Consider the following 25,790-nt stretch of genomic DNA (forward strand, 5'->3'; position numbering starts at 1 on the left):
TTTATCTTCATTTAAAAATTCTAAAAAAATTGCTTGCCAGTGCATTCAATGTTTCTATCATCAAGTAAACTAATTTCATTTGAAAGCCCTTAAAAATTAATTCAGATCTTTTACTTGAATGGGATCCCAGACGTATTAACCGGGTTTCTTTTGTCCATATTACAATATAGGCAATTTTTTCCCACACGGAAATCACATTTACTGTAAGGATTTTGTTTGTTTAGATAAAAAATTAGAAAATTCCATTCCATTCGGTGCATTCAATGTTTCTACCATCAAGTAAACTAATTTCATTTGAAAGCCCTTAAAAATTCATCCAGATGTTTATAATAAATTAATCACATTATAATCAAGTACATAAACAAATTTATGTAAATTAAACATCAGATGTCATCCTGCAGTTTTTTTGTTTTTTTTTAACAATATGTGATCCATCCTGATGGTCCTTGGCTGGTTGTTATAGGCAATTTTTTAAGAATTATACTGTTAATTCAGAGCATTTGTTGGCAATTTGAGCACTAAAAATATTTTATCTTACTTTCTTTAAAAATTCTAACAAAATTGCTTGCCAGTGCATTTAATGTTTCTATCATCAAGTAAACTAATTTAATTTGAAAGCCCTTAAAAATGCATTCAGATCTTTTACTTGAATGGGATCCCAGACGTATTAACCGGGTTTCTTTTGTCCATATTACAATATAGGCAATTTTTTCCCACACGGAAATCACATTTACTGTAAGGATTTTGTTTGTTCAGATAAAAAATGAGAAAATTCCATCTTGTTTCTCCACATTTTCTCATCACTATGGTCGAACGATTTGACCCCACTAATTATTCAAAACAAATGTTCCAAAAATGATAAATTCTATTGGTGTATATCCAACTTTAAAGTCGGTCACACATGGATAGTGATTGTTTATATTAGAAGTAACACTGGTGTACCCTGACATGACAGATAATGATAAAATCTGCCAAAAAGTACTTTGCAGTCTAGCAATTCTAAGAAAAAGATAATGTGCAAACTTTCAGCATGTCCTCTCTTGTTCTTTATCAGTCGACTAGAGATAAATCATCCCCACACTTCACACCATAGCAAAGTTCACACTTCTGATACTTCAGATCTAATCAGATCAGAGTGCTTTGCTTACAGCCCCTTTAACATGTATAACAACTGTTGTCTGAGCAATCAACAGATAATTAGAGAATTGAGAATATAATTAAAATGTGCCCAGAATATCAGATGAAAAATACGGCTTTCAGATCGATCATGTGATAATCTGATCATTTGTATGTAGCTATCGAGATTCAATCACGATCACGTGAAATTATCAGAAGGGAAAAGCACAAAAATTATGATAACAGAACAAACGATTTTCATTTAATCAGTACAGTATTCATGTGAAAAAAAATCAAGAGTCCAGGACCATGCATGCTCAGAAACGAAAAAATACATTACAATACAATACAATACAATACAATACATTACATTACTTCCGAAGTTGTATTCCATCATACAAGAATTTTTGTAACTTTAGTAACCCCTTAATTTGTGATATGAGACTAGCATGCCAAAAAAAATGGATGATTATTTGTCTGATTTTCTCATCATGTGTACTAGGTTTAAAGTATTTCAGTGACTGGTGACAGGATAAATGTACATAATCAAATTGTAAGGTCATCATACACCTTACAATCTGATTATACAATCTTTGTACAATCTTCCTTAGATTTACTAAAACTATGGCCAATGATTGGATAAAAACAGGAGGATGACAATAACAGACACTTCTGGCCAGGGGCGGACTGACAACTCATGGGGCCCCCGGGCAATAGGGGATCATGGGGCCCCTGTGTCCTTGCCCAAACTAAAAAAAGCCTATAAAAAAGGTACCAGGGGCATCTCATGGGGCCCCCTACTGACCCCGGGCCCTTGGGCAGTGCCCGAGTTTCCAAATGGTCAGTCCGCCCTTGCTTCTGGCTTACTAGAAAAACTGTGTGAATCAGTGCTGATTGTTCCCATTACTTTGGAGAAAGGAAAAAACATATTTCCTCATGTGGTGGCCTTTTTCACTCATTGGCCATGGTGGAGACTGCGTCAGATCTGAGCAGCACAGAGATGTGATAAGGGTCTCGCAGATTCCTCACCACCCATCATTCTAGGTGAGACATCTACCTGTACATGACTACTCTCAGGGTACATAGAGTTCCCATTTTTCATCTTTTTATATCAAAATCAGCATGCTGAGGATACAATTATCCAATGTATGTCTATGGCTATATAAGTGTGTGCAGAGAATATCATTACCAAGAGAAGGATATATCAACAGAAAATAAAAATCATTTGGAATAAGGTTTCTTATAAATTGCCAACAGCGGTTGGACGTATAATGGCAACGGGATTGTCCATTGGGCAAATAAACATGAGAGCTCAGTTCTTGCTGTGCATAGAAAAAGAAGGTGGATAAGACCATAGCTTAACCTGGCCCAAACCAGCAAATCAGATGACTGGTATCTCATGTCTATGGGTCTAGCCAGAGATACTGGAGAGCGGATGGAGAGACAGCCACAATCTGACCCCCTTTTTTGGCACAAATACCAGCCAATGCTTCCAAACAGACAACGGTGGCATCAGATGTTTCGTGTGTAGGCCTATAAAATAGGAAAGGGGAGGTGCACCAGAGACACCTCCATTTGCAGCTTATCAGGAGTAAATCAGTATCAAGTGGACATAATGTTCTCACTTGACCAATTGCTATTGGCCTTGGTGAGCCTCAACCAGCAGTATGGTGGGTGCCAGATCCAACCAACAAGGACTGTCATCTAATGACTATGAGCACCATATTCCTGAAGTGTACATGATGATTTAACATTGCAGAAATCAGCATAATTCTTATCTGATCAATACAATGCTTAGATTGCATGTCACTGATATAATGGTTTGTGCTTCATGGCATTCATTTTCTATTCCTGGAATGTGGCTGAAAAATAAGGGTTTTGTGCACACCCCCTACCATGAAGGTGGTCTTCTTAATTTAACAGCTCCCCAACACACACATATATACACTCACAAGGGAACATCTCCAAATTCTGCTGTCCTGCTTGGTCTATAATTAGTGAGTAAGTTGAGCTTAAACCCTAGTGAGCCCCCTCCCCTGTAACCTGTGTTAAGCAGCTGTTCATACACTTGTCCTGCCCCTCCTGTGTGCCACTCCTCACCCCTCAGACAGCCTGTCCAATCCTGGTGGGGTGCAGATCACATTTCAGTATAATTGCAAGACATAACCAGGCCGGTGGGCGATTGAAAAGTCTCACAACTACTCCGACCCCCAGTGCTGCTCTCTGCTCTCGGGCCTCAGGTAAGAGAAGGGTGAGGGGGGCCTGAAAAGATACCCCTTCAACAAGTGGAAGAATCACTTGTGTGAAGGGAGGGGAGGCAGCACCTAAGAAGACATTCAATTGTCAGGTCTTCTAATCCTGACATCCCTCTGACAGTAATAAGAGTGGATCTTTAAATTCATATGCAGAATATTTTTAATTCTATATATTCCTAACATTAGAACAATTATCATGGAAGAGATGATAGAATAACTCAATAATTTGGCTGTCACTTACATAGACAGTGACAATACCACTGCACCTCCCTCATTCCCAAAGATCAAAAGGATTCTTGAAACAGCAAACTGCTAATACTTTACTTTATTAGTAAGATCCCTAATTTAATCCTCATGTGAGATCTGCACACAACTGCTGAACAATGCAATCCAGGCTAAGCTTTGGAATGACAAGACCGGTGTCATTAATGTGACCCTGGCCACAGTTCAGCAATGTCATGTGCTGTGTGTCACCCATCTATCTATCTATCTATCTATCTATCTATCTATCTATCTATCTATCTATCTGCTTTGTTGGCTCCTTTTTTCTAATCTTGACTGGCTTATTATTTAAAACTGGAGAATAAATCTATTTCATGATGTCACTGTTTCTCCAGCTAGAAGCACCCACCCTTTCATAAGGACAAAACTTCCATAAAATAAATGAATAGAAAATAAGACTTGTTGTCCATGGTGACCAATAAGTTGTCATCTTTTGTTCTCTGTGAAAATCAAAGATTGGTCACTGTGGTCAACAAGTCCTCTAGTCTATTTTTTACAAGTAGACTCCTCTCCTTAACTCAAGTCTAGTACTAATTGAAATGCCCTTTTTCTTTTCTTTTTTTTACAAACGATGTGTATTGTAAAGGTTTACCGGTAGCTGTTGCCAAGTGTTCATTATATCTAGAGATACTATTGTGTCTAAGAGGCATGGTACCAAAAATTAATTGTATCTAGGGGTCATGTTACTAAAAATTAATTGTATCTAGGGGTCATGTTACTAAAAATTCATTGTATCTAGGGGTTATGTTACTAAAAATTCATTGTATCTAGGGGGCATGTTACTAAACATTCATTGTATCTAGGGGGCATGTTGCCATAAAAAAAATTTGCATCTAGGAGCATGTTATCATGTTATCAAATATGTATTGTACCTGGGAAGCATGTTATCAGTTACTTGTATCTAGGAAGCATGTTACCAATTATTTATTGTATCTAGAGGCATGCAGGATGCCAGAAAGCTGAATACCTGAATTGCCCATGCTTCGGAAGTATAACAATGTCATAAACCCTTTGTTGCTGTGTATTATGCATGGCCATGATAAAAAAAAAAGGATCAATGACTTTTCTTTGTATGTCCCGAAATCTAGGATCCTAGAGATGCTAGATATTAAATTAAATTAAATTAAATTAGTGGCTTTTTTTGCTTTGTAATCTATAGTAAAAATTTGTTGAGGCATTTGTGAATTGTGTCTTAGCTTTTTAAATTGTCCCAGATTCCTGCATGACATTTATAGAACAGGTTGTGTGTAGGTTGTTAGGACCAGCTGTTATTTATGTCAGAGATGGGGGTGGTAGCAAATGTCATATTAAAGGACTATATGTCAGACGGGAGGTATGGTGGCCTTCAGTTCCCTTCACACGTTTTCACTGACGTTTTGCTTTTTTTTCTTCAGACCTTTAACTGTGAAGTGTAAAATGTGATTACATACAGCAAAATGAGACATGCATTCCTATGACGCTCACCTCTGAAGTATGGGAAGTGTGCGATAGGGGAAAAAAATTTACTATTGTAAACAGTCCACAAACATGGGGCAGATAATGTGCTAAGCTTCATAAACAACTTAAAGTCATGGCACTTATCTAATGTCATGGGACTTATTTAATGTCTTGGATACACACCTCACAAGTGGATTAAATACCCCATAACCCAAATGTTAAAAGAACATCCTGCCATCGTATTGTCTCTCTCCCAGGTCCAGATCACCTTTAAAGGACATTCCCAGGGGGTCCCAAAATAGACAAGAATGCCCAGTTGTCTGTCTCTTGTACCAGCCCGCCCCTCTTTGCTATCTCATGTAACATCTGAGTCATGTAAACTGCAGCCATGGGCTCCCAAGTTTTCCTTACAGGGTGGGAGACCTAAATTAAGCCATTGGGTGACATTGGCGCTGTGTCTGGTCCGGCTCCAGGGACTGCTAAGTTGGATTATAAATTAATGTAAAAAAGATCTCCTGGAAATAAGATATATGCATTAAATTCATATTTTGAAGCAATACATTACAGTACAACCATTAAGGTCAAAGTAAGGCCCTAGAAAAGGAACTGAAAAGGTCACCTACTTTGTAATATGGTTGTCCTGTCCTGTTTGGGTTTTTGTTAGATTATTCTAAGCAATTTTACTGCTTAAGTAATGACAGCCTAGAGTCTAGAAGACCTAAAAGGCTTCAGTATTGTCCCATCTGAGATATACTGTACATTAGGCCTTGGCTTAGAAACATCATAGGGGGTTCTGATAATGCAATAAAACCTAAAGAGTCAGACAATGCACACTGTGCTAGTTTTGAGTAGATTTTGGTGAGTTGAACATCCACCACCTTTTTCTCTCTCTTTGGAATCCCAATTATGAGATCTGAAAGTACAGCTATTTAGAATAAAAAAAGACATGCCATCAGGTCCACTTGAGTTCTTAGATCTCCCTACTGTCACAGCCCTCATCACTGGGGCTTTTTCTACTTTGATCATGCTTAACGTTGCATTTAGTTTAAATGACAATAAACCAGTGTATCTATAATATTCCCCTTTTTTATGGGGAAGGATTAGGGCCCATCCAGATTTTAGTGTTTGGTGCATTGCGTTAATGCATGTATTTCATTAAGGCAGCCTAGGATGTGCTTGCAACACATCAAGAAGTCCAAAAACCAAACATACACTATTTTTGGCAATGCACACACCACAACACATGGAAGTGCATTACTGTGCATTGAGATGCCCTGCAAAGCATGAGCATTGGAGCTGCTTTGTATTAGTGTATTGGCAATGCCATTTGCTATTGCACATAACGTGGATTAATGTGTGATAGCGCAGTGGGAAAGTGTGTATTTGGTCTTTGGAACTCATTTCAAGGTTTTACTGCTATGTGAGGCTCAGTTAAAGAGATTTTTCCTTATTCCCCTTTTTACCAGTAAGAAGGTAAAATAAACGCTTCAAGAACAACACAGACAGAAGTAAAAAGGCTTACTTTAAATTAAGTAGGAGAAGGTTAGAACTCCTGCCAAATTTTAATTGATGTCTGTTTTACTATTGTAGATTTTCCTTCACTTCCTGCCTGGTAAGATATTGTCTCCAAAACAGGAAGTGAGGAAAAATCTCTTTAAGGCTCCATGTACACGAGCCTACCCTCATTGCCAGCTGTGGGAAAACACAAATCGTGGCAAAACGCAGCAACCGCGGTACCCCGATTTGGCCCCCGTTTTGCGTTTTCTCACAGTCAGCGGTCAAAACGTTCCTATCCTGAACGTGATTCTTTTGCATTCGGGAGAGGGAAGTTTAACCTCACCTAAACGCAGCAGTTCCTAAACTCTGCTAAAAGCCTATGTATACATGGACACATAGGCTTTTATGGAGTTGAGTTTAGGAGCTTTGGCAAAAAAATGCCTAAAGCTCCTAAATTCGAGTTTAGGAGCTGCTCGTGTACATGCAGCCTAATAGAGCCCCAAATAGAGGTAAAACCTGACAGGGGTGCTAACCTTCATCCATTCTATCCAAAACTAAGAAAATGTGCATTGGGTGTCTTCAGACACTTTAAAGTGTCAGTCCACCCAAAGCTGATTTTTTAATCTCCACAATCTCCGGGACCTTTATTGGTGAGATCTCTTTGATTGAGTTTCCAGGTCTGCACACCTGTTGTGGATACTATATGGGGTTCCCACTCTCCCTGCTGGATTATTTGGGTTTTTTTTAATCATAGTTCAGCAGGAAGAATGTGAGCACACAAAATGGGAACATCCAAACCTCTCAGGTGGACAAGAATAAAGTTGGGAATTGGCAGGGAGATCTCTCAGGTTGCCTGTTCAAGACATTGACATCGGGGCCGAATTAGTTCACCGGACTCCACTTATAGCTTAAATATCACTTTTGGGTGAACTGAACATTTACTTCAAAACTGAAAAAAACAAATCTAAAGCAAAATTGGAATTGTTGTCATAAGCACTCAGTCAGAATACTCGTTGACTTTTCTCAAGAATGAAAGGTAAAATCTGACTTTTTCATGGGAGCATCAGCACTATGTTCCCTGCTCATATTTTGATAAAGATACCCCCTAGTGCAGCCGTTCTTGCCCTTTTTACCCCAGATGTACCCCTAAAATAGTATTTGGGACACAGCTTACTAAAATAAATTTATCAGGGTTCATGGGAAAAATGCCCCTTATGTTGGCAGTCAGTAGAAAGAACCTTACAGTGGTGGTCATAATGCCACTCTTACAGACAGCTAGAATGATAACTGGCGTCATTCTGCTGACTATGCCAAGGGACTATGCAGGCATCATGAAATATGAAAGTCAATTAACCACAGCTCAAAGAACCTCTAGGAACCTTTGGAAAAACCCTAGGATTTCACAGAACCCTGGTTGAGAATGGCTGCCCTAATGTGTTTTCAGATCTTCTGTAGCACACCTGTGCAAAAAGATCTTGGCAAGGCTGTACTTTGTTTTATTTTTAGTCAGTTGCAGCTGGTGCAGCAGAAATAGCAATACACTGCAACACCAGCACTCTATATAAGCCGCACTTTTAGGGAAAGCTTGGCCACGTCAGTACACGAAGGTAGGCAAAGGTTGTCATTATACTAATGATATGTATTAGAAAATGATAATTCTGCATTTTTAAATAGCAGTTCTGTTTGGAGGGATGCCAACCAAGATGTTTGGTTTACAATGTGTTCTCAAGTTTCTCTTCCTTTTTGCTTCTTTCCAGCCGACCAAAACCCAACATGTCTGACACAGAGGAAGTGTAAGTATCTAAAAAAGCATGCCTTGCTGAGTAAACAGCTGTCAGCACAAGCATTTTTGTATACACATATGCAAAATACACAAACCCCCATCATACACCCACATATTGACCTTTGGGAGAAAGAGGAATGAGATACAGCAATGCTTCTCAAACTGTGAGATTAATCTACTGCCTAAGCTAGTGAGACCTGATAGTCTTTAGATTATAAAACATATCCAAAATTTTTACTTTTATTTTTAATTTTTATGTAAGATGTGTGTTTAATATATGCAACAGATCAATTTTAGCCCATTTGAATCAGTGTTAGTTTTCACCAATAACCTATAAGATAGGTAAGGCCTGGGTGTCACCTACGGCAGACCATAGACAATATGATTTTCTATCCTGCAACCAGGGGCTGCAGGAAAGAAAAATCACTTGATCCTTCCATCAACGCAATCAGTGTTGATGGGGGAATTCCTCCTGTGAAACTATTGTCATTGGCAATAATCACATGGAGAAACAGACATGGTGGTTGTACCCAGGTTGTAAAACATTTGCCTTTGGTACAATGCTAAATTGGCCAAGATCTATTGTCGGCTTAAGACAAGGCAGACAGACAAGTGAAAATAATTCTTAGTGGTTGGCGTTTGCCTTGTTTTTCGCTGCATGCTTAATATTTTGTCTTGTAATTGCTCATTTATGGTCTTAGTTAATAAGAGGTAATGCAAAGAGCAATGATGAGGCACATGGTGAAGTTATAGCTCCCAACTCTTCTCATTTGGAGGGACTGCGCTTCTATTGGGAAAAATTCTTCTGTCTCCAGTTTTGGACTGGTGTGTACACCTCTATAAATGTACTGGTAATTATTGGTAGTTATTATTAATTATTATTTTACCAGGATATTCATTCTACAGTAAACCTTTCATCCAACCTCATTTGCTATATTTAAAACTACAAAAAGAAGTGCTGTAAAGAAAGACTTGTGGGTTCAGCCAAAAATGTTACGGTTACCAGTTCTTCGTGGTCCAGGGATGTGTTCTTTGCCTACATATGGGGTTGATTTACTAAAGGCAAATAGGCTGTTCATTTTGCAAGAGAATTTTAACTGAATTTAGTGAATGAGGTGAAAATTCACTTTGCAACGAATACCCAAACATATGTAAAATAAAAAGAATAGTATTTTTATTTGCACATGATTGGATGGTGGATGGTTGGATGGTGGCTTAACCTCATTCACTAAGAGAACTTTTGCTTGAAGGCTTGAAGAGTGAAAATTCCCTTGCAAAGAAAGCAGTCAATTTGCCCTTAGTAAATCAACCTCTATGAGTTAAAAGATGTCCCTCTTTCTCATTTAAAAAGTTTGGCAGTATGGCATAGTATCTAATTAAATTTCACATCACAGAAAGTCTCATTTTTTATGGCTAGTGATTCAACACTTTCTACACTGGGCTCATCAAATAAGTCCAATGAAGGTCTCGTCGTCAATAAATTTAGAGTTTTACTTAATGTAAGGGTTTTGTTTCCAAACATTAACTATCTATTCCTTTTCTTATCTCTTTTTTTGTTCTGTCTGTTTTGTTTATTTCCTGCATCAGTGAGCAGGTGGAGGGTGAGTATGGAGCTGTACAACCTATGAACTTATGATATTGCATTATGCCAGTTATTATTATGCATTTCAGGAGTTTGTATCCAGGGCAAGGGATCTGTGGCTTTCCAACTGCTGTTGGAATGCAACACCCAGCATGAACATTACCCAGCATGCACTTTTGCCAATCAAGAGTCAAAGATAGGCACAGATTAAATGAAGTCACGTAATGATTAACAGTCAAAAATATGTTTTTATAATTGAATGCATGTCACTGTGCATTACCCTGCTAATAAAATGATATTTCAATACATTTTCATTAGCCAGGATTTAATTTTTATTGTATTTGGCTACAGCCACATGTCTATGCTATGTCTTAGGTATAAAGTAAAGCAATAAAATTTAAATAATTGAAATATATTTATATAATGAACTTGAATGGGACTGCCTGCTAAACTCATTTGTTGGAAATGATGATCTTTGCATATACACAGTATTTATATTTTTTATTTGTAACATTTAATAATGTTTCCACTAGATACCTCATCTATATTTAACTCTCCTTCTCACTTTCTGGTGTCGTCTTCCTCTATAACACAGCACTACAGTGTGAATATCTTCAAGCACCCCACCTAACAGCAGCACATGGTTTATGGATATCCTAAAACGAGCACAGACGTAGCGCATCCTTTTTTTACCCTAATGCTGAACTCAGTCATCCTGGCAATTGGCTATTTTGGGTTCACACTAAAATCTGTCTGTGTAGAGATAGAGTATCACTTCCATTGCCATAAGAAAAATGAAACAGAATCCTGCTTATTAATAGCTGAAGGAAGGAAAAAGGAATTGTTGTAAAGTAAACGTCAGCTGGACTCTATAGTGGGACAGCGATATGGGATCAACAATAGGCACTCAAATTATAATTGCTAACAGATAGATTGATAGTTTTTTTTAATCATTTATTTATTACAGATACCCATATAGCGCCATCACTGTATGCAGTGCTTTAAATATTTATTACATATTTACATCAGTCCCTGCCCTCAAGGAGCATACAATCTAAGGTCCCTAACTCACATTCATGCACATACTAGGGCCAATTAATCTACTTATTAGGTTAGCCAGGAGCCAATTAACCTACATATTTTATTTATTACAGGCATTTATATTGCAACAATTTAGGCAGCACTTTACATATTGTTAATTTATATCAGACCCTGCCCTTATTATAATACAGGATTTATATAGCGCCAACAGTTTGCTCAGAGCTTTACAATATAACAGGAGACAATACCGTAACAATACAGTTCAATACAAGAGGGTTAGGAAGCAGCTTACAATCTGAGGTCCCTATCTCAGATACATAATACACACACTAGGGCCAATTTAGACAGGGGCCAATTTTAACTGTAAGTTTGTCTTTGGTGTGTGGGAGGAGACTGAAGTATGTAAAAAAAAAGAAAGTTCCCAGCTCAACTTGCCAGCCAGCTTACTAACAACCAAATTAACCTGTCTAACAGTATGCGTTAAAAACAGGAGTCTAGTTAGCACACATTTGCAAATACATAGTTAAGGAAACTGGAGTACCCAGAGGAAACCCACACAGTGGGAACTTTCAAACTCCATGCAGACAGAGTCTTGACTGGGATTTAAACCACAGAAACCAGTGCTGCAAGGTAGAAGTGTTAACCTTTAGATGATAGGTAGGTAGATAGATAAATAGATAGATCCAGGTCTATCTAGATTGATAGATAAATAGATAATAGATTAGATAGATAAATCTTAGATATCTAGATAGATAAAGCATAGATATCTAGATAGATGTTTGTACCATCCCCCTCCATTCCCCTGCCAGTGCATTGTTTCCAATAGCTAAGAATGTAAGTAGAGCTTGCTTTACTTAAAGGGTCAGTCCACATAAAAACAATATTTGAGATATAAGAAGCCAGCCCCTGGCATCCTTTATGTCTTGAATACAGTAGGAAACATGGGAACCCCTCATAATGGCCATAGCAGGAGTGCCAACCCAGGAACTCAAGCTCAGAGACCTCTGCAGTAGAACAGATATTAATTAAAGATCAATTGGTTTAACTCTCCAGCGTCTCAAAAAAACTGAAATATCGATTTGCGTATACTGACCCTTTAAAGGGTCTGGTAATTAGACGTGTCTGCTAATCCACATGTGCAACGTTAAGGATAACCCTAACACCTGTCCTGACAGTTGTGTTCTCACTCTTCAGACTTTCTTTAGTACATATTCCTTTATTGATCTCTTCTTACATCTATTCTTGTGCTTGGATAACAGTTTTTTCTACTTTTCTTATTAACGTATGCTCTTCTATCTTCTGATCACTGATATCCTTTCTCTTAGCAATACCACCATTGTAATCCAGGCCTATAAAATGCATTTATCTTATCCTCAGCTGCATTCAGTTTGTGCACGATCAATATTAAACAGTGACTGCTCCTTTTTCATCTTACTAACAGGATCTGTTTCCATCTGCTGACCACTTTATGAAATTGGTTAATTTTGAATGACATTGACTTTTACCTAGGACTCCATTGCAGCTGCAGACTCTTCTTGTATGGCGTATATGTTTTTAATGTGTTACATTGTCAAAGATTGCTATGATGTTGCCCTGAGTATTATACATGTCTCTTGTTTGTACTTGTTGTACCGATTATTTGGAACTGTAAGAGGAATTAAAGTGTACCTTTTTAAATCCTATTAAAATCAATTAACTTTAAAAATATTATATATAACTAATTTATAATAATATATCATTAATATCTTTTAATTTCTCTTATAAACCAATAGCCTTTGTTCTTTACATTTTTTTTGTAGATCATTGTGATGCCTATCAGTGTCATGTAGGTTGTCTTTCTGTTTTTCTGCTACTAAAGTAAGACTGAGGGTTATCTCTTCCAAACAGGTCACATAAACGTACTTTTTGAGACTGCAGGTCTTATTAAAGAAAAAAAAATATGGCAAATTGGAGTATAACCCATCAGCCATACTTTTTGGCTATGTCTGGATTTAAGGTGGACATTTGGGAATCACAGTCTGTTTGTTGTCATGTTGTCCTTGTTGACGTTGCTGTTTTATTTTCTTTTATGTCTGTTCAACAGAAGAATACGAAGAAGGTAAAACGGGTCAACTTACTAAATTCTTTATCGCTGACCACCAGCCCTTAACTACATAACACTGCAGGATCTAATGGATCAGCGAGATCTCACTAATATTTATGTCCTTTAACCCTTTCTCAGCCAGACAAGTCCATCATAGTGCAAATTTGAGGTTTCCCTATGCCGTATATGTTATGGCCAAAAAATGATATATCCAGGCCTTCTTTTTAGTAAGACAGTGCAAAAGGGTGATGTGTGCACCATGCAACAGCCAATCAGACTTTATCTTTTATGAGTTTAGGGCAGGCAGAAGCACTGAGAGATGAATACTGATTGGTTGATATGGGTTTTTGCATACAAGGACCATAAAATGTCAATGGGCTGTGTCACTAAATATACTGTGTGTGTATTTTGCACTGAAAAGGGCTAATTCTTTCATATATCTCAGCTTTTTATAACTTATTGTTGACCCCGTTGTAGACTTTACATTTTTTTTAGTTAACTTTTTGAATCTGCAGTGCCTGACCTTATTTTATCCTCATTCCCATTCATAGCAACATTAATAATATAATAAGATAATATTTTTATATTCAATGCTGATAGATTACAGAAGAACTTTGGGCTTAATTTACAAAAAAATATTTGGTTAATGATTTTTGATTTTGATCGGAAACTACATACATTCTCAACCTAAATCTAAAATACTCAATAAATTAACCACTTTATTGAATGTAAGTTCTCAATTCATGGGGTACCAGTAGTAAGACCAAGCCATAAAATACAATTACTGGTCTTCTTGTTCGATGCTGAAATGCCTTCCGTCAGCCTTCAGAGTCAACATCTGAAAAATAATTTACGCTGCTGAGTGGGAATGATGACTTTTATATAGCATGACTCTTTATTACAATTACAGTTTTCACTTTAACACCATCACGTATTCCTCAACTTTAAATGTAGTTTAGTAGTTGTAGGAGTACCTGCATGTCACTTGTTGTTGGTATCCCAGTCTAATGAATGAAAGTGTCTGAAAGGGTTGTCTCTGTTGCCGAAACAACTGGCCTCTCCATTTTTGGTTTCCAACTATACTAGAAACATGAAGGAGAGAGTGAGATTGGCTGGTAACTTAGATGTCATTTTAGAAAAAAATCATTCATGAGGACTGCTGTTTCTTGTGATCATTTGTAATGTTTTTGGTTGTAGTGATTGTAGGCTATCTGCTTTGATGTAATCTCTTACAGGTTGTGCTTACTTATTTCTAAGGTACCGATTGCAGCAATCCTGTGCTCTGTAGGTCTCTGTTGACTGCTAACCTGTTTTGTTTGTCTATTTTTTTGCTTCTATCTGCCCTGCTGTTGCTACACTGTCAAAATGTATGAACAGAGGAGGCACAAGAAGGTATGTACTGCTCTCTTGGACTAGCTTATTAGCTGGGTCAATTTTTGGCTAGTGGGATACGTTGATGTTGATATCTACTGGTATTGAAGGAACAAAAAATGACTCATAGTGGCCTCCAAACTGAGCCAGCTATCTATATGAATGTCTCAGTCATACAAAAATGAAGGGATATTTACAGTTTGGTAAGATACCATATCACTTCTCCCCTTAGTGAGGCCAATGGGCCATACTTATCAAAGTGCCTGAAGAAAGAACTGTCTACAACAACTAATCTGTCTTTCCATTTCTGGTTGGTATGGACAATCCAGACAGTTCTTGTTTCAAACACTTTAAGTTCATCATAAAAAAGAGTCTATTTGCAATACCAAAGGAGGTAGGTTTATAGGGATGGTAAGGTTATTTCGTCAGTTTAGTCTTGAATTCATACTGTTACCTACCTAACATTAAAAGAAATTGGAATACTGCATGGATACTTTGAGTAGTAACACTTTCAGAAGTTTTTAACTGTGCACTTTAAAATGCATTTTAATATGTTTTTTACCTTTCATAACTGTGCTTTTATTTGGAAACTGATTATGTATCCATGGTTCATTGCACATTACTACAACAAACATCAACGTGCGGTATATGTACACAGTGGTGTATGGCTATCCATTCTGAATGGCACCCTAATTCATATATATATATATATATATAGTAAACACTTAGATCCACGCCATGACACTCAGATGTGAATATGCTGCGTTGTTAAGAAGCAATTGCAGAGCCATTTTTTCATGCATTGTGGCCCATTAAAGCAACTGTTTGGTAGAATAACAGCTTTAAAAAATGTCTCTCTATAATGAAAGTCTCTCTTGAAGAGCTACAGTGGCTATAGAATTGTCAGCATCTGACACACTTCATGGGGTTTCAGGTGCCTGTATGCCCTGCTGGCACTGTGGTTTTACTTGCCAGCCCCTACAATACTACAGTGTCCTGTATTGCCATACTGTAGGGGCAGTGGATGAAAACACAGTAGAGGGGAACTAGGTACCTAACGTTCCTTGAAGTGTTGATTCTTCCCTGAAGCAGGTCAGGTGAATCCTTTCTTTACAGGGAGGCTTCTTTTTCATGCTTTCCGTGTAGTAACTAAGTGACTTTAAAATGAATAGGCTGCTTTAATGCAACATCAATGCATAAAAAATATGCATTAATGTGCACATAGATCTGTATAATGCCTTAAAATAAAGCGGATTTTTTCTGCGTTTATAGAATTTGTAGGTGTTGGTGACAATATATTACATGGTGCAGGTGTGAACAACAAAATGTGGTCAAGATTAGTTGTTAATAGTTTAGTACTCGTCCATCACTAAACAGAATCCCAGACATAACACTCCATATTACAGTCTGCGCTATGTGCCATGTACTTGTGTGTCAAGTAATGCTATTTGTAGCAGGGGATGAACCTTGCATCTTATCTGTGCTTCTTTCTCCTCTCTAACTCCTATTCTTCTCCTCCTTAATTTTTAACCTGCACAGTAGAAGAAGCCCATGAGGAAGGTATGTGGTCTGTTCATCATCCCCACTTCCCATAATCTAGGGTAAATCTCACAGGAATCTGAGTGTCTTTATAGTCTGAATTCCATAATTTCATATGTCTATAACCAGAGGTGACCAAATGCAGGGTAATCTAACGCTTAATCCCATGACTTGCTTACTCTGCAAACACAGAATTATACATGGTCAGGTCACCCTAGTGCTTGATGCCTGCATTGATTACCTATTTCCTAGGGTCATAAATTATCAGATAATTTGACAGTTGGGTTATGCTTGCTGGCATCCAGATGCATGAGGCACGCTATGGCCTTGACACCAAGTGATAGACATGACGTTTGCATCTTGCAGCCATTGCTGAGACAGAACAGTAACATTCACTGTTGTTAAACATCCACAATACTTCCATGCTCTGTGGCTTAGCCAAGGGATGTTTTCTACCTAGTTCAGTGCCAGATACTTTTCTGGCACTATATCTACTTGATACTATTCTATAACCCTCCTTTCTATAAATAAAGCATGAGCATCTACAATCTGCATTATAGGCCATGCTTTATTGTTAAAAGCATTGTTCTTGCAAAGCTGTGTTTCCACAAAGTTTGGTCAGTTGTTAAGCACTGTTGCTAACTTTGCAGTGTCTAAGTACCACATGTACTATTGAAGGTAGAAACAATTAAACTGCTACTTTTTGTTAGCTATTGTGGCAGTAAATGTATGGTCATGGCTAAAATGTGTCCTTAAAAGGTCACTACCCTTCCTGCTTCCCTGCAGGTTCTTTACTTACCCTCCCCTCATTCTCATCTTCCAGTGGTCAATATTCTAGCTGTCAAAAAGATGGCCAATAAGGTTGCTGCTCTTTTCAAAATTTTCCTGAAAGACATGGAAACAGTTTGATCCAGTCTAGAAATGTTAAATAAGGTTAACATACATTTGGAGTTGCCATGGGAAACACCAAAAATCTCTCTTTACAGCAAGCCTCCAATGTAAAAAGCTATAGTGTCTTTGCTGCTGGTCTGAGGGTAGGCAACTGCAGAATCAAGTCGTAAGCAGTGTTGGGTGACCAGCTGTGCTGTACGTTTGAGAGGCCACCAGGTTTACACACATAAACAGCTTACAGACTGTTGCACCAGCAGAACAATTCTTAACTATAAAGCAGCAATCCATATGGACTTTTCTTACCAAATAATTAAAGCCTGGACCTCAGATTTAAATCAGTAGAATATCTGCCTACCAATGAAATCTAACACTAGAGCAATATTCCCACACATCATTCCCTTAAATCCATATTTTTGCCATGTACCATCTAGAGTAAAGATGGCTATGTAAGCAATACCCAGTGGATCACATTCCACACTTTGGGAAACACTGCTGTAAAGAATTGACTGTGCATCTTCTTACTATGTACTGTTATGCTTTGCTTTCATGTCCTCCTTCTCTCCTCTTTGCTTGCTGCTAATATTTCCTTCTGCCCTGCCCCTACCTCAATCTGGCTATTGTGTGACTGCTTGAACTATAATCGCCCTGCCTCTGCAATTCGCTTCTGAAGAAGGAGAGCCTGCACAAGTTGTGGAGGAGACAATTCAAGAGGAGCAAGGATATGAGGGGGCCGAGGAGGAAGGTAAGATTGTTAACCAACCTTCCTCAAAGGTTGGTAGTATATATCTGGCCTCCAATAATGGCTCTCCTACCCAATCTATCTATCTGAATGTGTGGATGATGCACAGAAGAGAAATTCCTGAAACTATGGAACCTTTTCCCCCTTTATACAAGCAACTCTAAAGCCTTGGGTAAAAGATACATCCTAATTGCACTGACATAGCAACTATGACTGCAAGTACAACTTTAAGATTGACAATGAGAAGGTTCGCCATGCCTTTGCTTGCTTGAATGCTGTTTTTGCATGGCAACTGCATATGTCACACTGAAATAATGGGACACACCAGTATGGTTTATCAGATATGAAACAAAACCTCATAATAGAAGGCTTTATTTCATTGTGCAAAGAACTGGGATGTATGGTGAGTCCCTAGTAAACAATCAGAAATCAGCTTTCATGAGACTAATCTAAGCTGTTTCTGATTGGTTGGTATGACCCGCTAAACATCCCCTTTCTTCGCTACACATTACTAAATAAAGCCTAATAACTGACACTAATGTAGCCTAGCAAACAAAGAAAATAGGTACGATGAACAGCTCACACACATGCTTAGAATTGCTCCTTAATTAGTAAGTTTGCAGAGTTCATTGAAATTGTAAGATGGATCATTTTAATACTTAAGTTAAGTATTTTTGAATGGATACATAACGGAAAAAATCCTTACCCCCAGGAACAGTGTGATCCGGTCAGGAGTTCTGTGCATGAGATGCCTGTTGTTCTGAAATATCTGATTGGTTGACTGGATCATACCATCTTAACCTGATTTCCAATCTAGGAGAGAAGATGTGAGCTAACAATTTCTTTTCATTTACAGAACACGGTGAAGAATACGACGGTATTTCTTTTCCATTTTGTTTTTGCTCTCTCAGTGGTTTTGATCTTCTTCCCATTCACTATTTTGCTGATCAGGCTGGGCCAAACACCATATGAGCAAGAGTAGGAATATAAAACATTTTTAATGGCATGTTTGAAAAATGTTACCTTTACAGATAGGCTTCTTATAACTTCATCAATAAGAAGTCCAAGTATGTGTAGAAGACACACAGTCTGTCTCTACTAAATTGGCTTTGGTAGGCTTTGTAAGAAGAAAACAATATCTGAAATTACTGCAAGGTACCAAGTTTAGCATGGCTATAAAGTTACTGAACCCTCTTCTAAGAAATTAAAACTTGATTTAAGCATATTCTGAAAATAATAATAATAATAATGTTTCTGAAATCTTGATGGCCAATATTTAGGATTTACTGTTTTTACTGATAAAGGCAGTTTATATAAATTAGCAGTGTGTATACAGTACACATCCATACTGTATACTAGAGGTGATTACATTTGGCTCAGCCTGCTTTCCTTTTCACCTTATTTACTAAATATATTTTCCCTATTTCCCTTACTATGTGTGAATGGATTACTGGAGAGATCTGCACATCACTGGCTTGTTTTTCCTTGACCCCTTGACAAGAGTACCCTTGTCTCTACCCACAGCCTAACCTCCTGCATTTCCTGGACCTGATGCCTAATCTAATATCCTGACCTCTCTCAACTTACATTCTTAACTTATTATACCCCCTCTTTGTCTTAATCATACTCCATATTATTCTGTTTCTATATTTTATACCTGCAGTCTCTCCTCTCTGCATTATCTAGATAAGGATAGCCATACAACAAAAAGAGTCAGAAAGGGCAAAAACCATATGCTACACCAGGATCCAGAATAGCTTTGGAAAATATATATAATTATTTTTAGTATATGGATAGCCAATATTGCACTGTAGAACCACCATCTATCCTCCATTTCAGTTCATGACTCCTTTTCCTATAAACGTTTATGCGTTACCTTTTTACATTCTCTGAAGCTATGTTTTAAACACCCAACTTCCCATATTTGGATATTATTTTTCTTTTATCCACCTATCTGACAATACATCTGTCTAAATTAGAATTTTCTACCGGAAGCATGCCCCAGAGAACAGTATGTACAGTATATGTCTGATGTACAAGGACTTCAAATTTCAATCTCTTAGATAGTTCAAGTCCTTTTAACTCTCCAAAGCACAGCTTTTGAGAAAAAAAAAAAAAACACATGCCGTGACTTTCCTATCTTTTTAACAGCTTATACTAGCTGAACTTTTACCTTCCTTTTTTCTACATCTTTACTTTTTCATTCAAGTTTTACATTCTATATCATCCCTTCTCAACCTTCTTACCCAAAGGGAATCCTTAAAATAATGTTTTTGCTCTCAGGGAACCTCTGCTAAAGTCAATTCACTGGGGGGCAATAAACCCCTCACACTGGTGGTCAGGAAGAAGAAAGCACCCCTTGCAGAGGTGATCAAACCACCTTTACTGACAGCTAAAAAGATCACTGGTGCCATATTCCAGGATCTGCCAAGTGTACACAGAACTATTTGGTTACCATCAGATGAGCCACAGCTAAAGGAACCCCTAGAAACTTCTGGAGGAACCTGAGGGTTCCTAAGAACCCTGGTTGAGAATGGCTGTTCAATACGTTTGATAACCCCTCTTTCTATAGTTTTACTTTCTCATCTGTCTGCAGCTTTACCTTCCACTCTATCTTGATCTTCACTTTTTCATCTACCTTTTCCATTGCTTGTAGTTTCATCTTATCCTCGGTTTCCAACTATACTTTCACTTCTATCATTATTTTCACTTTCCTCACTAGCTGCATTGTCTCTTTTCTATCTACATCTGTCCTTGCCCTAAAATATTTCTTCTGCTGCAGTTTCACTTTCTTTTTTGTCTTTTTTCTTCACTTTCCTATACCTGTAGCTTCAGTTTCTTAACAGATGCTATTTTCTGGCCAACCTACAGGTTCACTTTACCATTTGTTATTTTCCTCTGTGCATGATCTATTTGAATATCATTTTCTCGCTACTGAAAGTTCCACTTTCCCATGTTTTTACCTCTTTATTTTCCTTATATCCAGTTTCACCTTCTCATCTAGCTACTACCTTACCTGTCCTCCTACCTCAGGCTTTGCTATCTGATCTACCTACTGTTTCACTTTCCTTTCTACCTAAAGCTTCTGGCTGCATCTGTCTACAGACACCATTTTCTGGCCAACCTACAGCTTCACTTTACTATCTGGTATTATCTTCTGTGCATGACCTACCTACATCTACCTACAGATCCCATTTAATGGCCAATCTACAGCTCACATGTCCTCCTACCTACTGCTATCTGCTCTACCTATGGTTTCACATTTCTTTCTACCTAAAGCTTTACCTTACCCTCAGTTTAGCTGCATATGTTGACAGATACCCTTTTCTGGTCACCTACAACTTCACTTTCCCATCTATTATTCTACTCTGCAAAATCTACCTGCATCTACAATTCCCTGGCTATACCATTTACTGGGCACCCAAGCTATTGCTTCAAGTTATCTACAGCTTTTCTTTCCCGCTTACCAACAAGTGTTCTTTCCTATCCATTCATAGTTTGGCATTAACATCTAAATATATTTAACTCACAATTTCATGTACAATACTCTGCTTTGTATATCTATCTGTGCCTTTATAATGTATCTACAGCTGTCAATTCCTTCTATCTACAGTTTTACCTGCATGTCCTTAACTCCACTTTATCATCTTCTACAACTGTACCTGCCCATCTATCTTTTATTCCTCTGTTTGACTTGCCAGAAACGTTCTCTCATCTATGTAGCACTATCTTTCCACAGCTTTTATTTCCTTTTACTTACCTGTCCATAACTTCATTCTCCCATTTATCTATATCTTCAATGTCTTCTCCTTATCAGTATCACTGTACCTATTCATCATCAGCTTCACTTTTTCTGTGTCTGTCATACTGTCCAGTCTAAATACATCCCCTCTTATCTGTCAATGTCATCACCACTTTGCTCATGGGAGGCAAACCTTTCTTTTTTGCCTATAGTCTTAATCTATCTAGATCTAACATTGTCATCTGCCTATATCTTTCTAGAAAGTATGTTTATTATCCTTTGCATGTAGCTTCATTAAATATATTGTATATCCAACACTACTGCATGTGTACCATCCTCTCTTTTCATATACTTTACTTATTTATTCCTTTGCATTGGCTTTCTTTGCCCTCTTTTCATATGCAGAAATGACTTTTTTTCTGTCTATGACCTCACTGTTTCCATCAGTTAACAAAACATTACTTCAATTCTGTTCTGTCCTTAATATCTATCTAGATATTTCCTATGTTGTGATCTATCTCTGCTTCCACTGCCCCCTCAATCTTCTCTAACTGGACAATAGCTTTGGTGTATTTGTCATCTACCTAGAAACTCTTCCCCATCTGCTCAGCTGCACTTGTCCTTAGAAATCCCTTCCAGTCTAATATTCTCTTGAACCTATCCCTGTCACCTAACTAGAAGTACATTTCAGTTCTACCTATAGCTTTAATGTCTTTTTAATCTAGAAAGTTTCTTCTCTGGTCTGCCTCCTCATTTGTTTCCTTTGTATTTATCTATAAATCTAACCCCCTTCATCTTCAGTCTCTATCCCTTGAACCCTTTACTTGAATATTCCCTATCGTCTATCTACAATGTTCCTCTTAATATTTGTCCTATCATATTCCTATTCTGTATAGTTATCTGGAAATGTATTTCCCTCTACCATTGCTGTCGCTTGAATCTATGTAAAGCAAAAGCTTCTCATCTCATTCTGCATGTTGTCTATATTTACCTTATTCTTATTCATCTCTTCTGCCTGTCTTTGGTATATCTTGTTCATCGCTGCCTTTATTTCCTCTTCTTATCTGCTTATTTTATCCACCTCTCATTTTCCTACCTTTCTTACACCTCTCATTTTTTTGTCTGTCCAATGACTCTCATCTTCATTCTTTCATACTGTTCTCATCCTCCTTTCTTTCTTCTTCAATTAATTTGTCTGTCATTCCTCTCACTGTTGTCTTTCTAGCTTTTCTATTCACTTCAACTACATATCCTTTCAAAGAGTTTCAGGAATGTTTTGGAGTCATTAGAGGAGTCAAACTGATGATGGTTTTTGACCACAGTGGCAAGAAATCTTGTTGGAGCAGGATGGAATTTTTTTTAGAACAGATTTCATGCAGTGTATGTGGTTTTCTTTTGGGAATATACATTCATTCCAAAATCAAATGTTAAAAGCGTACAAAATTTTGAAGAACTTTTGAATGCCACTCATCAAGTCATCAACTTATGGGAATTTTTGTATATACATCTACTAGTACTTAACTCTTATCCTTTATGCCTCTCATCGGTATGCTTTCTTTGGAATGCTTTCGTCATCATCTCAAGTCTCTGTTTCCTCACTTTCCTACCTTTCCTGTACCTATTATCCATATGCTTTACCTCACCTTTCAGTTGTCTCTCTCTTTACCTTCCTTCTTTTCTTTTACCTCTCAATTGTCATCAGTATGCTTTCTGCTCTGAAAAACCTCACCACCTCTCCTATACCTCTTATTGGTATACTTTTCCACTCCCTTTTCTGTCTCTTTCCTTACTTCCTCACCTTCCCATATTTCTTATACAGTACTTCCTAACATCATGTGCTTCCATTCCTTCTTATTTGTCCCTTTCCTTGTCCTCTTATCATTCCAGCTTTCTTATTCTTCATATCCTCTGACCCTGTTTTCATGTATATAGGGCTCTCTTCTTATGTAACCAGCATTCACCTCTACCATCTCTATCTTCTACTAGATTGGGATATCACCCTATTCTATCTATGCCAACACCGTCCCCTGCAGCTATCTAGATTTTCCACTGTCTTTTTCTACAATAGCTCCTGTCCCTATAATATATCTTAAAATTAAAATCTTTTGTCTAGAACTTCTTCTGAACTTGTACCTGTACTGTCATATGCTTTTAAATTCTTCTTTTTCTGGAAACATATTGCTCTCTATCTGTAAAACTTCATCATCCCCTGCATCTAGATTTTACGTTCTGTATATCCCACCTTTATCTCTAACATAATGTAAACTCTTTTAAGCCAGCCATAGATGGATCAAATCTTGACCAGTTCAGCAGGGACATGCTGAGATTCAATCCATATATGGGAAGGCTGGTTGTACTGATGTCGATCCATCAATCGACTTCAGTACAACCAGCCTGAAGAGTTTTTTCTTTCATGTGATCACTGCTGGTGGCTATAGCTGCCAGCAGTGATCATTGTGTTCTTCTGACCTGGAAGGCTCCATGCTGGAATAATACTATAACACTGCAGGAGGGATTCCCCAATCAACACTGACTGTGTTGATTGGGGAATCAAGCCATATTCTTTACTTCCACCCATGGTAGAAGGAAAGAAAATTGCATAATCTATGGACTGCTTTAGTATTTTGTTTTTCTGTATTATCTACATTGGTATCAGCTAAATGTAATCTAACTGATCAGCTACCTAGAATATCATCCTTGTAGATCAATATCCATATAATTTTTATGGAAAGCTGTTTGCTCAAGGTATATTTGTTACGTGTGAACAGCTCCTGAACTTTACATGCAGTTCCCTTAAGATATTGGCTGTGTCATATACTATCCCTGTCTGACTGTACTATAGGGTGATGAGCCAGAAATTATACATAAACTTGTCACTTTTTACCTATCTCTATTTCAATGATCTAACCAATGATAGCTTATGTATGTCACCCTTCTACCAATAGCTTAAATGATTCAACTCACTCTGCCTTACTGCATATCTTATCTACCTATATATTCATTCCCCTACTAAAATGCTTACAGCATTATTTTATATGCCATATATTTATACATTGTCCTGTTTATGTACCTTTTGCCCCATTCTGCAACTCATCTGCTTACAGCTTCATTTCCCTCTTTTCTACTTACAGCCTCCATTTAAACTACATATGTCCCTTTATAGCAACATATTTAACTATAGCTTCCATGTACTTAACTACCTACAGCTTTATTCTGCCTTATCTGCCTATAGCTTCACTATAGCTTTAATATCAAATCTATCTACTTACGGTTGAATGAATCATTCTGTAAACTCAATTTTATTTTATATCACATCTGCTTCCAGGCTTATTCTACATTTCATCTACAGATGACTTTCCTATTTTGTCCGTATACCTGTTCCTTTGTTCATTCCCTTTTATCTTACCAAGGTCTATAATTTTGTGTTCTTTCCTTTATCTGTACCCTTTCCCTTTTTCGCCTTCAGAATTCACACTTTACCACATTCCATTGTGTCTCTGGATGAAGATATAACATCTGTTTTTTTCCCCCCATTAACGAACCATTTGATTGACTGTGGATTGAGTTTTTCTCCCTCTAACTTTTTGCATTCTGTTTATCAAGAAAACTATGGCACGGGGTCATGAGGGCATATTTATATCCAGTCATTTATGATCCATAATATGGATATCAATCAATTGAAACTAATACAGAGTGTATATAAATATTTTCCTTATATGTATAGAACTGGCAACTCAGAAAAAAATGTAAATATTCATTGCCTTTTCTATAAGATTAAAGTACCACTAAAGGGCAGCTCAATGCAACTTCAACAAAGTGGATTTGTGAAGTTAGGGGAAGAGGCATTACATAACATGAATAAATTATTCCATTCTCTGTCTTATTTATATGATTTTCCCCTTTATAGCAATAGTCAGAGAGACATTTAACCCTGTGTGGCTGTACCCCTGTCTCCATATTAGACCTTAAAGGTTTTGAGGGAAAACTCCATAAAATGGAGGCGTAGAGCAGGAATTCAGGTGCTTCATGCATTAAAGGTGTTGGGACAATCAGGCGAGTAACATTTACAAAAAGCACCTTAGATTGTACACTCCTTGATGTGAATGTAGAATATATATGTAAAGCGCTGCAAAAATTGACAGTGCTATATAAGTACCTGAAATAAATAAATAAAGCACTCAAAAGTCTTTCCCCTTTGCACAGATCCACAGGTAGGGGAGTTTCATTGAGTTGTCCTTCAAGGAACGGGTCTTCTGAATGAGTACTACTGTGCCAGATTATCCTCAGGCTGCCTGTATTACAAATGGTTTAGTGTAGAGATACTTATCCTCTGACAGTTCTGACCATAGTACTGTTATTCTGCTGTCCATGGGGATTTAGTATTAAGGAAAAGTGGTTTCACATATAAGACAATAAAGTAAACTGTGGGACA

At 37.6% G+C, this 25,790-nt stretch overlaps 2 protein-coding genes across 8 annotated transcripts in view; both read left to right on the forward strand.

Moving 5' to 3' along the window:
- LSP1 (lymphocyte specific protein 1) overlaps positions 1-8,380 on the forward strand; it is a 156,757-nt gene extending 148,377 nt beyond the window's left edge. Inside the window, exon 13 of the mRNA XM_089655069.1 lies at positions 8,345-8,380. The gene's annotated coding sequence lies outside the window, so the exon portion shown is untranslated. The remainder of the gene's footprint in view (positions 1-8,344) is intronic.
- TNNT3 (troponin T3, fast skeletal type) overlaps positions 3,253-25,790 on the forward strand; it is a 40,219-nt gene continuing 17,681 nt past the window's right edge. For 2 of the 7 annotated variants that reach the window (XM_089655072.1, XM_089655071.1), the window contains exons 1-7: positions 3,253-3,356; positions 8,345-8,380; positions 9,958-9,971; positions 14,454-14,468; positions 15,987-16,007; positions 17,548-17,619; positions 18,473-18,493. In XM_089655072.1, coding sequence (XP_089511198.1) covers positions 8,361-8,380; positions 9,958-9,971; positions 14,454-14,468; positions 15,987-16,007; positions 17,548-17,619; positions 18,473-18,493 — 163 coding nt within the window. In that variant the 5' untranslated portion in view covers positions 3,253-3,356; positions 8,345-8,360. The remainder of the gene's footprint in view (positions 3,357-8,344; positions 8,381-9,957; positions 9,972-14,453; positions 14,469-15,986; positions 16,008-17,547; positions 17,620-18,472; positions 18,494-25,790) is intronic. The other 5 variants (XM_089655073.1, XM_089655074.1, XM_089655075.1 and 2 more) reach the window with 5 other exon arrangements.

Source organism: Staurois parvus, unplaced genomic scaffold (genome assembly GCF_062004578.1).
Source record: "Staurois parvus isolate SC_StPar_1 unplaced genomic scaffold, SC_StPar_1.0 ptg000818l, whole genome shotgun sequence".
Classification (NCBI taxonomy): domain Eukaryota; kingdom Metazoa; phylum Chordata; class Amphibia; order Anura; family Ranidae; genus Staurois; species Staurois parvus.